Raw genomic sequence first — 13,262 nt, forward strand, 5'->3', positions numbered from 1 at the left:
GGCTGCGCTCTGAAACCACAACTCACACACCACGCTGTCTACACCAGCCCCTTCTCTGGGAAGTACTGGTACCGCTAGGAAAGCCAGGTTCCTATGGGTAAAAGAACATGTTACAATATCAAGTTTTTAAAGACAGGAAATGATCTAAAAAGATGCTTTTTAAACAATATACTTACTCAATAGAAAGGGAAACACTTTTTAAGCTGGGATAAATGTCTGTTGCAAAATGTCCGCATTAAAGTGATACTGCTTTGAGCTTTAATCCAATAGTTAATTAAAACTCTTCAATTAATCCTTGATTTCATCCACATCCACTCCTCTTCCCCATTTAGATGGGTGCTCTGGTTATTATAAACTGAATATACATGCCCTATCTGCGTCAGCTTAACGTGCCTTTGTATCCAGAGCAGAACCAGGAAACGTGAAGTAAGAGCTCTACCTATTGTATTCTTTAGCAGCATTTTATTAAAAATAATTAACACGTACAAATACAAAATATATCCACACAATTAAATTCCTGTATTTGTTTCTTGCAGTAAGAAAAGTACGTTCCAAACCTATGGTTTCCGTGGCTGGTCCTAAGCACCTCAAAACCCAGTCCTGAGCTCAAGTTTGCTCTCTGATGTTCCTTCCATGTTCTCACCAAGGCGATGTATGGACCATTAGAACACTTTTCTTGAAAAGGTAAATTAATTCTTTAGAAGCAATAGCTTTACCACTGTGTAGCCTTCCCTCAAGGACTTGCTTATTACTGTATAATGCAATCTGAAGTTTTTAGAAGGCACATTTAAGATTTTTGGGAGACTGAAGTATTTGTCTGATGGCAACCACAGCTGCAGTAGAGGACAGAGAAGCCTGATGTTGCAGGGGCGCAGGTCCGTGCCTACACAGCACAGCAGAGCACTGCGCAGAGACCCTGTGCAGCACCTGCCCGTGCTGCCCAGAATGATGTCAAGATGCCGGTTCAGAATGAAGCGCCGCATGTGAGGTGAGCTCGAGGCGCACTGCTCCAGTAACATCGTGCTTCCTTGTTCATCTTAGGTGAGATGATCAGACACAAGTCAAAGCTACCACTGCTGGCTGCACAGGCTGAGTTACTACAGTATTTGGACAGCTGTTGCAGGAACTCTGTTTTGAGTTGGTTTTGTAACGTTTTTTAGTACGTATCAGTTTTTCTAAGGCTGCAGTTTTTCAGGCTGCAAGTCTCCATTTAAAAATAAATAAATCTGCCATTAAGCAGGCATGTGTAATACAAAGCAAAGTTTTCTCCCAATGCACAAAGGGATAGAAACACTGAAGATTTTTGAGCACTTGAAAAAAGTAAAGAAAATAAGCAAGCTGCTCACTTGCTCGCCAACTTTTTTCAGGTGTATTTCACGATGGGTATCAGAGGAAGGACATGATTCTGTTTCTATTAGTGAACAAATACTCAAACAATCCAACATGCATAAACAATCAGGTTAATGCATGTACATATCTGACCTGACCTGCCAGGAGTAGCGGGAAGCGCACCCCTCCAGCTCTACAGGCTGTAGGGTTTACCTGATAACTTGACCACAAGACTGCTCAAGCTGACACATACAAAGCAAGAAATCAATTCTTTCTAAAAGGAGAAGGCAAAGCCAAACCAGAACCCAACAAGACTCTTCAGAAAATACCCACAATCCCTTTCAAAGAAATACTCTTAGTAAGATCAGCATGATTGTGTTCATCTCCGGTAAGTGAAAGCAGCACGCTTAAGGTAACAATACTGACCACCAAAATCCAGTGGTCATAAACCCCCATGATGAAATGCACATACCCTGTTTGGTTACTGCAACCAAATCCCTGTGATGAGAAGAAGCCAATTTCCCTCTTCAGAGAGCTGGCAGCGAGAGGGAATGTGAATCAGACAGAATGCTGTATTTCAGCAGAGATATATAAAAATAAAATACCCACTTCCTGTATTTCCATTGTTCCCAGCTTTTCAGTAAGCTAGGTGAGTCTGGGAGGCAAACTGGAAAAACGAGAGGGAACAAAATAATTTAGCAGCAGCAGTCTGCTTGATTTTCTGGAACCAGCAATCCACTCTGTGGAGTCACTACTCTGGAGTGAAGCAGTGCAGGCTAACTGTGGTTTAGAGCCAAGAGGCCCTCAAAAAGTAACAACTTTGGGTACTTTCACTTTTGGTTTTTGCAGCTTTGGTGTTTCTGTCATTTCTTCATAATCTGCGCTCATTCCAATGGCCCATCGCCCAACCGTAACCTGATCTGTAGAGTGAGAGACATGAGATTATGGAAAGGCTAAGCATTACCATTGTATCAAACTTTCGCATTTGAGGAAGATTTGACCAGCAACGGCCTGTCATTAATTCACCAAAGATCTGTTCGTTTAGTTCTAGCTCTGAAGCCAACTCTCCTTACACAATTTTTTTTTTTTAAATTTCTGCCACCACACAGATTGTCAAAGTTCAGAAATCATTACTACATGTTTTTTCCTGTTTGACTGTCCAAAGAAACATTCAAAGAGTATGCAGATACATTAGCTCCCACATAAGTCCAAATAACTCTTATGATGAAGATTTCAGAATATGTCAAGCATCTCTGGTTATAAAGGAAAGACCTTCTCTATTATATAGATGAAAAAACTAAGCCTGAGGAGGCTTAGAGGCAACAGAGCAAATTTACATTTCTCAACTCACATCCCTGCGTATAATGAACATCATCCTTTTGCTGTTTAAATGCTGTTTAGACAAATTCACACCCCTTTCCTTGAGAAAACACTGCTGACCAACTGATATTTCTTTTCTGAATGACAATCTAATTTTGAGAGCAACAAATCAAATCATACCAAGAATATCACACAGGTAAATCAATGGTTACTTGGATTACCTTCTGTATATTAAAGCAGCCCAAATAACTCTACCTGAAGAAATTGTAAGCTGTAGTGCCTAAACTTCTTTGCCAGCTATCAGTTATTTTCTTGTAGTCTAAAAGTACTTTGCATGATGCAAACTGATTTCAAAGAATATTACAGTTCTTACCAATGGTGTCACAGTTCTAATTAATTCAACTATTTTTAATCAGCAATACTAGTTTTGAAACATCAGCATAAAGACTAAGATGTCCCTTGGGAAATTAAACAGCAATTGTCAGTCTTCATTATGGACATAGAACTTCCCAAAAAAAGGCAGAAAAAAATTCCAGTTCTGCTTCACATATAATTTAGAGCCCTACTGCCAGAGAGCAGAAAGACTTGCATTGGATTGCACTAACAACAGAAGACTGCCATTTCCTGGTAGCAGCTGGCCCAGCTCGGAGCAATGTCATTCCCTACAAACACTTGTTTTCTCCTAGTGCATCTGTACAGGTTTTTGGTTTGCAAAAAGTGTTAACCACACAAAGGTAGTTTGCCATAAATGTGGCATGCAGAAGTCCAACAAGGGCTATGTTACAGGCTTTCAACTCAGCAGTCATCCGAGTGGGCACTGCTCAACAACCTGCTATGGCTGATGAGCCGGGGAAATTTTAAAGACTCTTTTCATATCAGAAACTTCTGTCATATCGGTTAAGACTCAATCTCACTTGTTCTAAACTAGCAAAGCAGCATACAACTAGAACGTTACCTACGGTCTCAGATGCAACAATATCATATATACAAGATCAGATACAGAAAATGGCTAAAGTATAGGCCTCTATTGCCTCCATAAATATTTCCTACATAAGTTCCACAGAAGTGGCATATTATTAACCCTGAAGTTCTATAAGCCATACAAATGAAGTAGAAAAATGCACAAATGTACCATCACTTCAGTAACAGAACCATTCTTCAAACCCTTGTTTGACACTTTTGCCTTAGCGCAGGGGGCGGGGTTTATATATAATGTAATTTTTCCACCCACATGGTTAACTGAAGAACATGTAAGTAAGCAGCTTCTTAGCTGGTGAATCCAGCTGGACAGATCTCCTGTCTCCTCTTTCTCTCCTGCCTTGAATGACCTGAACACTTGCCTGCACACGCAACTTTTACAAGCTGGCAGTACCACCACTCTGCAACTGACATTATATTCAGTTCCACCACTTCACACAGAAATCATCAAAAGAAGAAACCAGTTTTGTTCTACAGCTAAATTGTGAACAGCAGTATAAATACTGGCTAACAAATACACATTAGCTCGTAATATCTTCAGAAACCCACAAGTCAGGTTTGTTTTTTTTTTTAACGGAAAGGTCAACCTTCGCATTGCAACTTAATGCCTCCTCCACATACGCCTTAATATAAGCACTGGTTCCCAAAGGAAGGTAATCTTTGCTATTTGCAAGTTCTCTTCTCAAATCCTTTTTTCCTGACCAAAGTCAAGCAAAGCAGTAAATAAACATCACTCAGCTGTGCACTCAAACTCCACTCTGTACACTCCCCTGCATCTCACCTGCATTCTGTTTTTCCGGACAGTCTTTTCTGAAGTGCTCCACAGAGCCACAAAGTCTGCAGCCGCCACCTGTTAAGAGAGAAAGTTTTTATGCATCTGGTGGAAAAAAACCCAAAAAACCCAACAACAAAAAACCCAAACACAAAACAACCCTCCTACACTGTTTTGCTCTTATATGTATACTGAAAAAACTCGTTCTATTTATCTGTAGTGGCAACCTGTAAATAAGATAAGGAAACGTCTCTATGGACAGGTCTGCACTCCTTGGCACAACAATACGACATCGCAGAGCGGATACGCAGCCAGCTTTGGAAGCCTGCAAACACAGCTTCCTCTGACGGACAGAGCTGTTTGTGATCACATTGCTCTGTAAGGCATCACATACTACAAATTTCAGTCACCACATACTGAATATTTCTGATTTGTTGGAAGCTCTTTTTTTGAGAAACAAGCTGAATTCTGCTGAAATTCATACTCAAAGGAACTTTTGAAACTAACAGGAGCTCCTGAGAAGAAGGTAATCCAACTGCAGGTACTGAGATATGAAACATAAATTCTACTCATAATCCAAACATTGAAAGTAAAGTGAATTTTCTTCCAGTTTAACTGTGTTGTAAGACCACTCTTTTGAGTTTGCCAGACCTCAAGTTTGTACTGGGAGACACTGGGAGACAGAATGCTATTTGTTAGTGCCAACACAGAAATCAGGCAGAGCAGCATATAAGTGAAATCTTCAAACTTGGATCACATTTCTCATTAAAGTCACTTAAACTGAAGATGTCCTTTTTCTAGTAAGAGGCCTTGTTTTGCGTGAACACCTCCAAAAGTCTTACGCTATAGTATGAGAGTATGTTTTTACCACATGCTTTGGTATATGTACATTTAAATACACACTGACTACATACATACAGCCTACTATGATTTTGTTTCTTTGTGTGCCTCTCGATATTGCAAGCACAAGCAAGTTCTCATACTCTGCATCTAATCTCGTCATTTAACACTAAGCTTACAATTAAAACAGAAATCCCTAGGTAATAATATTAACAGTGAATTCCCCAGAATTAATCTGCGTTTACCAAGGGCAGAAGATGTTCAGAAATTCATTTTAGTCAGATCCTCATTCACTTGCAATGTTACTTTGTTCCATATCAGGTAAGTATGAAAAATGTGTTTTGGTTTTAGCAAATTAGTACACTCACCTTCGGCATACAATCCCTTGGGGTTATCGGGACATGACCTTGATAGATGCCCCATCTCACCACAGATGAAACATTTTGCATATGGAAATGCCCCTGCAAAATCCCATACAGTTTATGATCCATATTAAAAACTTTGTAAAGTCACAGACAACTGTGAACACACTATAATGACAATATTTTCCTACAGTATTATACTATAAAGACTATACTGTCTCTTACACTGTTAGGTTCATTGTTACAATATTGTATTCCTTTAAACATATTAACCTACCTCCTCAGAACAGTTAAATTACTAAAACACAGAGCTTATATTTCAGTAGTCAGGAAACTCAGACCAAAGCATCTTGAAAAACACAAATTTCTGAGACATACCAACCGCTGGATCTATTTTTGCTTTGCATTTGCTGATGTCATGTTCTGTGGATCCGCACCGGTAACAGATTCCTGTACCCATATCCTGACTTTCAAGTACTGCAGGACAATCAGCAACACCATGGCCAGGTTCTCTGCAGTGGAAACATACCTTGGAAAATAAAAATTAAGTTATATGCATTTTCACAGACACTTCACATAGCAAAACACAGCACTTGTAGGTGACACTAGTAAAGAATTCACTTACTCCTATTATCTGATTATCACCTATAGTCAGTAGACTTTTACTAGACCACTATTTCTCTTGGCTGCAACCTTGAGCGTACTATCAGATGCGTATCTCTAGTGTTGAGATTTGAGGTTACTCTAAAATAAAAAGACAAGATTCTGTGAATGGCACTCAAAGACCTGAAAATCCCAGTCTAATAAGACCGCCTGGCTTTTTAGAAGGCAAACATATCAAGGGATTTTCTCCTCAGGGAAAAAGAGCTAGACAAAAGAGACATTGTACCCTGTCACAAAATAACTGTCAGTGGTCTATGCCATTAAACCATATTATTATGGGTACTTTCCTCCTTTTACCAACAACACACCATACGGGGTATTCACTCATTGACAACTGAGTGCCCTGGATGAACGATGATACTTGATTTTGACTACAGCACAGTTCCCCAAGCTCGTTAAGCACTACTGCAGTAAGTGCTTAGGTAAATATAAGCAATGTTGCACCAGTCCTGTAATTTACTCACGAAGAACTTAGATATCTCAGATTAATTAGTAGTAACTCTCTTTACTATGTTCCCAGATTACATTCAGCATAAATTTATGCTGAATGCATAAGTTTGTGCTGAGATAACTGCTTTTAGACAGTCTCATTAGAGTCTGCTGGAGATCCCACTCCAATTCTCAAGCAGAAGGCACTGCAGAAAGAGGTCCCAAAACAGCAGGAACATTGTACTGATGAATTACATATAGAAAGGCACTGAATTAGTTTCACCCAGGAGACAAGAGGGGCTGGGAATTCATCAATGGGTAGCAAGAACAGTGTTGAACTGCAAAAGCCCTGCTAAAGGCTAAGACTTCAGCTGAAATTCATTGTTTGTTTCACAGTTGAGATACTTAAGTTCACTTTATTATCTAGAAATGTCAGTTAGCACACGCTATGCTTCTAGCAGGTAAGGCACTTGGCCTCCTCACTGAACCACCTCCCGGCAGTATCAGGAAAGAGTAGGGAGTCTGTGTTTTCCACACAGAGCTCTTCCGAAGTTTTTAACAAGCTGCCGTGGACAGGCAAACACCCATGACTCAAGGCAGAACTCACCATGGCATTTTTCTTCATTTCTTGCCTCTTCAGCCTCCTATCCTCCCGCCGCTTGTCCTTCTTCAAGGCTATCGCTACCTCCTTCTCCAACCCAGCGCTGTCTGCCTCGGCCACCTCGCCACCCCGCGAGCTCTGCTTCAGGTACGCCGCAAACCCGTTAACGTCTTCGTTCAGATAGTCCTTTTTCTTTTTGTTCTTCTTCTTCTTCTTCTCTTGCTCCTTCTTCAGGGAGAGAGGGCCTGAGCGGCCCTCCCGCCCCCCGGGGCCGCTCACCATCTCCTCCCAGGGGGTGGCATCCAGCGCCTTCCCGCCGGCAGCGCCGTTTCGGCGAGCCCATCTGGTCATGGCGGGGCCGGCAGCGGCCCGGGCAGCTCCTGAACAGACGCACGCCATTCAACAGGGGGGCCCGCGCACCCCCCCCCGCCCCGCGGGGCGCACAACACGGCCCCCGTTCCCTCGCCGAGGCGCCTTTCCACGGGGCACGACCGACCCCGACACCGTTTGCACCCATGACGCGACCCCCCCCCCCCCGCCGCCTCTCCCCCCCCCCCCGCGCCCGTTGGCGCTCGCGCTCCCTCACCCCCGCCCGGCCCCTCGCCCGCCTCCCAGGGCGGCGGCGCTGCCGGGGCGGCTTGCCGAGCCCGTCCCGAGAGGCGCCCCGGCAGCCGGCGGGGCCCGGCGGCGGAGGGGCCCGGCCTGAAGCGGCCGCGGAGACGCCGCTCACCCGAGTCCGCCGCGGCAGTAGAGACTGTCTCACAGAGCGGCCCTCCGCGCCAGGCCACTCTCTCCTGCCGCCCGCCGGAAGTGGAGCGGAGTCCCCCGTGGCCGCCGGTCGGGCGGGGCGGGCGTCTCGCGGGCCCCGGCGCTGACGTCACTTCCGCGCGCCGCCGCCGCCGCATGCCGCTCTGGCTCCGCGCCCCGCAGCCATCTTGAGGCAGGGCCGGGGCGGCGCCGCAGGCGGGCGTGAGGGCAGCGCGGCGGAGCCCGTCTCGGGAGCGAGGTGGAGGTGCCGCCGCCCGGCGGGGCCGGTCCGACCGCGAACGCCTACGGAGAGGCGGCAAGCGCCTCCCGAGGGGGAAAGTCCACCGGCCGCGCTGGCCCGGGAGCGGCTCTCTGCCTCGCCCAGAGGCCGCGGCGCGCCTGTGGCGTCGTGATGTTCCCCTTCTTCTTAGCTGCGCCGCCGAAATGCGGTGTTCCCGCGGTGTTCTCACTTGCTAGTTAACCGAGTAACGTGTGTACGGTTGTTTTCGGCATGGTCTCGTTGAAACAGACGTGCCCCTGGAGTGAGCATGCGTCTGCAGTTTGTGAAGGCGCTTTGAGAAGAGCACCGCTTCCAGAGAAGTTTAGCTTCTTTATTGCAGGGGTAAAGAGATTGTGGGATATAAGCCCTTTGCAGGCAGCTGTGCCTCCCAGGGAGCAGCCGGAGGAGCGGAGGACAGCGTACTGACCCTGTGCACGTACTGTTCTCCTTGCACAGCCCTGCTGCCAACAGCACGTCGGCTTCTCAAAGCGTAGCGGGTGAACGGGCACCGCAGCTGGTGCCAGCTGAGTTCGTGTATCCCAGTGTGTCGGGGAGCGCCACGCCGTGCCCCAGTCACAGCGCAGGGTGATGTTACTGGGGTGCCACAGAGCTGCCGAGGAAGGGGAGGCTGCAGAGGCTGGGGCACTGCCACTGGTGGGCCTGCTTGCTGAGCATGTGTGGGACAGCCCTGACCTTGGGGCCATGGCCTGTGCCGACTCCTCCCTGGATGCAGCTGCACTCTCACAGTGTTGACACTAGCATACTTCACGGTTTTATACCAGGCTCTCTTTGCAGATGGGGAGCTGTGCTGGTGGAGTTACGCCAGTTTAAATGCTCATATTGTTCAGTAAAGTCAGTCTTGTTTATGTGGGGTTTATCTTTCACCAAGAGCAATCCTGGGGCACCAAAGTGGTGCCTACCTCCATTGTGCAGCAGTGAAGCTGATTCAAACCTTCAGCTGAAAAATTCACAGCAGGCTTTTGCAAGGAGGATAGCTCTTTGAAACATAATTTATGACACATTTTGCTCTCCAAACCACTCCCTTAAGGTTCACAAAGTCGATCTCCAGGACTATATTGTTAGAGGTCCCTGCTTAGCAATGAAATAAATGCTTATAAATCCAGTAAGATTTTTTTTTTCTCAAGGCAGTCTTTTGTTTCTTGTATTTTTAGCATTTCACTGAATCTCCATTACCTTTCCTGGTAATCTTGAACTGATGTTACAGGGACAGCTGGGCACCATTCCTTCTTTATTAGTTATCCTTAATGTTTTTGTCTCCCTGGAGAAATTGCCTTGCTGTATTTTGCTGCTTTTCCGGGGCTTTGTGTCCACTAGAGGGAGGTGTGCACAAGGCGTGCGTTGATCTTGCTGTTAAACTGCATCACTGCCAGTAAGAAGCAGCACAGATTTAAGAATAATTATAGTGCATTTACTGCAGGTAAAAATAATTGATGAATGCCATTTATGAGCCACTGTTAATAAGCTAGGAAATAAAATCAGAAAGAATCAGGTTTTCATTTTAAAATTAAAAAAACTAATTTGCTGATGTAATTACAGCTCAACCACAGCATGAGGTCTTAGTTGTTCCTGCAACATGCTGCCAGCGGGCCTGTAGATTAGAAATCATGGCCAAAGCTGATTCATACGTCCAGAAAGGGCTACCAGAAACAGGTGACACTGGCCCAAGGGTAGGGAAGATAAAGGCAATCAAGGATCCCATGGACATCACGTGACACACATTTCGGGCATATGTATTCTGTGTATTTATTAGGCTGTTTTATGAATAGCTGCGTATTGCTGTGTTAGAAGGTTTTTAAATGGTTGTTAGTTTTTTTTTTTAAAGAGCTGAAGTGAAGTGCCTGCTAATCTGTATGTAGCATATGTGGCCAGATTAATTTTATGTATTACAGTGGATGAGGATTGATTTACTTGTCAAATGACAAGAATATACATGCACACATACACTTAGTTACATCCATCTATGTATGTCCATCTGTCTGTCAGCTTATTTTCACTAAGTGGAGACAGCGGCATGCCTCCTGGTGCATGCAGGCTGCTCGCTCATTTCGCTTCAGTGCAGGTTTTTGTTTGGCTGCAGCTTCCTCTTTCCTCCTTACTGAGCTCACAACAGACAGGTCGTCAGTCGCTGTACTGCACACAGAAATGGCTGTAGAGAAAAGCTGAAGAACAGCATAAGCAAGACCAATGAGAAGGGACTTGCTTTGCTTTCTGTTCTGCTGAAGTATTAAATGTCTTGTCTTTCTTTTTCAGTCTGAAATTTTATGTGTCTGTGTCTAGGCAGGATTAGTGGCCCTTAGGATCACTGACCAGGTTTGCAGGCAGTGGAGGAGGCTGTTTAATACCTTCCTACTAAATCAGTAAGACAGTATTTCCCCTGCAAATATCACTTCTTTCATAATGACCATACCTGCTTAAATTTGGACTGGTTTAGGTTTGTTCCAATTTGACATTAGTTGTCTGGGACCTCTGCTGTACACAGGCAGCAGGTGAAAAATGAGAAAGAGAGCAGTTATGCAAATCATTGTAAAATTTTATTGCCTTTTTTTTCATATTTTGCTAACAGACAGCAAATTGCCTGTCCACAGCACAATGTTTGTAGCAGCACAGTCTAATGCCTCTTGTAGGAGACTTTCTTCATAGTTCCATCACAAACATAAAATGCTTTGGAGATTTGAGACAACAGAACTGAAAATGTGGAGCAGTGGATCCTGTAGCATCTTTGCTAACTTGGGATGAAGTCTCCTGGAATATTGTGGTTTGAATCATTTGATGTTAGTAACCAGAGAAAGAGGAGCATGTGCGAATCCTTCTCTCTCCTTCAAAGATGCTTGCTTTTTTTTTTTTGGTTCAGCCATTGTTGTGTCCAATAGCATAATTCACGGCCTAAGTCAGCATTCCTCAGTCCATGTCCATGGGAGTTGTCCTCTTAGATTGTGACAGTACCTCTGAAGAAGCACATCTTGGGAAGATGGCAATCTGGGAGGGCCAACACAAAAAGTGGCAGTGGTTAGATGCCAGGCAGGGCCTGTGATGTTGGTTCGGGGGAGTGAAAAATGCAAAAGGGCAAGAAGGATATGGTAGTAAGAAATCGTGAAGGAATACCAAGGGAAAAATGTTCTGCGTGTGAACCCTGGGATTCACAGCTGTGCTGCAGCTGCTTTACAAAACTGCGGTGATGCAGGTGCGTTTCTGGGGCCCAAAGAAAGACACTAGTAAATTGGAAAAGGAATATAAAGACATCCCCTGTAGTCTGGTATTTGATACAGGCAGAACTGTGAAGCTTAGCGTGTCACAGTGGCAGGTTCTTTACAAAGCTTGACAAGTGACTTTGGTTTGTTCTGGGTGATAATGTTCATAATCCTCAGACCCCAAAACCAGAAGTTTTGTGTGCTGAAGATGTACCAGAGGCTTTAGTTGTACCTATGTATGATTGATGATATCTTTGTTCACTCTTTTTTTACTTGTGTTGTTTGCATAGTTAATACTACTTGCCAGAATGTCAGGGTGACATTTTCCTGGTTGTTATAATTTTGATGTAAGCCTGGGGAGAGAAAGGAAAAAGTAAGGCCTGTTTCTGCTTAGCTTCTTTTATATCTGCAGTATTCTGAGGGCTCCTGTACAGGTGTTTACTTTGGTTTATTCACCGTAAGCCGAACAGATTACTGATCCTTTTTTTTTTTTGCTTTATTGTCTGTGTTAAATGATTACATATATTGTATTTAATCTTAAATATTTGTGGATTTTAATTGCTACAACCAAGGCTGCGTCACCTTCAATAAGCCTGCTCAGCTGGCTATTATTTCCTATATTATTTCCATCAGGCTATGTTGCACGTGGCTCTAATTCATTCAGGATATTTAATAAGTGCTTAAATGTGTTGCTCAGTCAATTCACATATGTTGCTAGATCAACTCACATATTTAAAGGTTTGTATTTAGGCAAGTGCTTAAGTGCCTGGATGAACCAAAGCCTTTAAACGTTAGCCTGTGGTCGGCTATTTTACTTAGTTACTTTACACTGCAAAGAAACACTGCTCTTTACTATTTCTATATCGAAATGAAAATCTGGAAAGTGTGACTCAAGTGAAGTAGGATTATTAGACACGCATTGTCATGACAGCACAAGAATTCTCCCTGTTGTTAGTTTTGGTGGCTGCCTGTTAAGGAAACATTATTTTCTCATGGCAGAACATAATTTTTGCTTTTTCAGAAACACATAGGGAGGAACTATATGACTTTAAACTTAAATTGCACAGCACTACACTTTAGCTAGTATCTTAATATCACAGAATAAGTTTTAATTTCTAGGATTGAAGAGGTAAAAGAATGAAGAAATGAAGAATAGATTATCCTCTGCAGTTCACTGGCATACATTTGGATGCAGTGGCCTCTTCCTTCTACAGTATTGGCTTCATTTTGAATAGAGCTGCTGTGTTTCACAGAATAAAGGAAAAACAATGGTCTAAAACTGCAAGCAGAAGCAAACAGAGATACAGATTCCTTAGGCATGCTAAGCAACAAGGGAGGGTGCTCCATGCTTCTGCTGTTTTTCATTTCTCATATTCCTGTCCGTCAAGAAAAATACAAATCCCTCACTTCTACAGTCCATGTGCCAGTAGTCTCCACAGTTATTTGCCAAGTGCCAGCCAAATGATCAATAGCTTTTAAGCCCAAAGGCATTTGGATAACTAGCTTTTGTTTAGGTATCTCCTATTTAACTTCTGTTGGAGCTAGGCACCTAGACACATTTTCAAGATTTGCCACTCACTTTTGGTATTAATAATTTACCTTTGCTTTCTTGAATGGTTTGGGTTTGAGAAGGTGTTCTGGCTTGGAGGAGGAAAGTCCACCTCCAAATTTGTATGTGTGTGTATATATATATATATATGTAATTCATATTTGGTGATACAGATTTAGCTAG

General features: G+C 43.8%; 1 protein-coding gene across 1 annotated transcript; it reads right to left on the bottom strand.

Moving 5' to 3' along the window:
• Nucleotides 1–453: 453 nt before the first annotated feature.
• Nucleotides 454–8,065, bottom strand: ZCCHC9 (zinc finger CCHC-type containing 9). The gene is made up of 6 exons (XM_050912653.1): nt 8,025–8,065; nt 7,301–7,674; nt 5,980–6,130; nt 5,608–5,700; nt 4,409–4,477; nt 454–2,249 (listed from the first exon to the last, which is right to left on the bottom strand). The coding sequence occupies exons 2-6, from the start codon at nt 7,643–7,645 to the stop codon at nt 2,134–2,136; spliced, it is 774 nt and encodes a 257-aa protein (XP_050768610.1). The 5' UTR covers nt 7,646–7,674; nt 8,025–8,065; the 3' UTR covers nt 454–2,133.
• Between the last annotated feature and the right edge of the window lie 5,197 nt (nt 8,066–13,262).

Source organism: Gymnogyps californianus, chromosome Z, assembly GCF_018139145.2.
Source record: "Gymnogyps californianus isolate 813 chromosome Z, ASM1813914v2, whole genome shotgun sequence".
Lineage (NCBI taxonomy): Eukaryota > Metazoa > Chordata > Aves > Accipitriformes > Cathartidae > Gymnogyps > Gymnogyps californianus.

Excerpts from the sequence above, each read along its gene's own strand:
- ZCCHC9 (XM_050912653.1), bottom strand. The coding sequence starts at position 7,645 with ATGACCAGATGGGCTCGCCGAAACGGCGCTGCCGGCGGGAAGGCGCTG. Across the intron at positions 6,131-7,300 it reads AAATGAAGAAAAATGCCATG|GTATGTTTCCACTGCAGAGA; the intron begins GTGAGTTCTGCC and ends TTATTTTCCAAG. Across the intron at positions 2,250-4,408 it reads TCCGGAAAAACAGAATGCAG|ATCAGGTTACGGTTGGGCGA; the intron begins GTGAGATGCAGG and ends CTCACTCTACAG.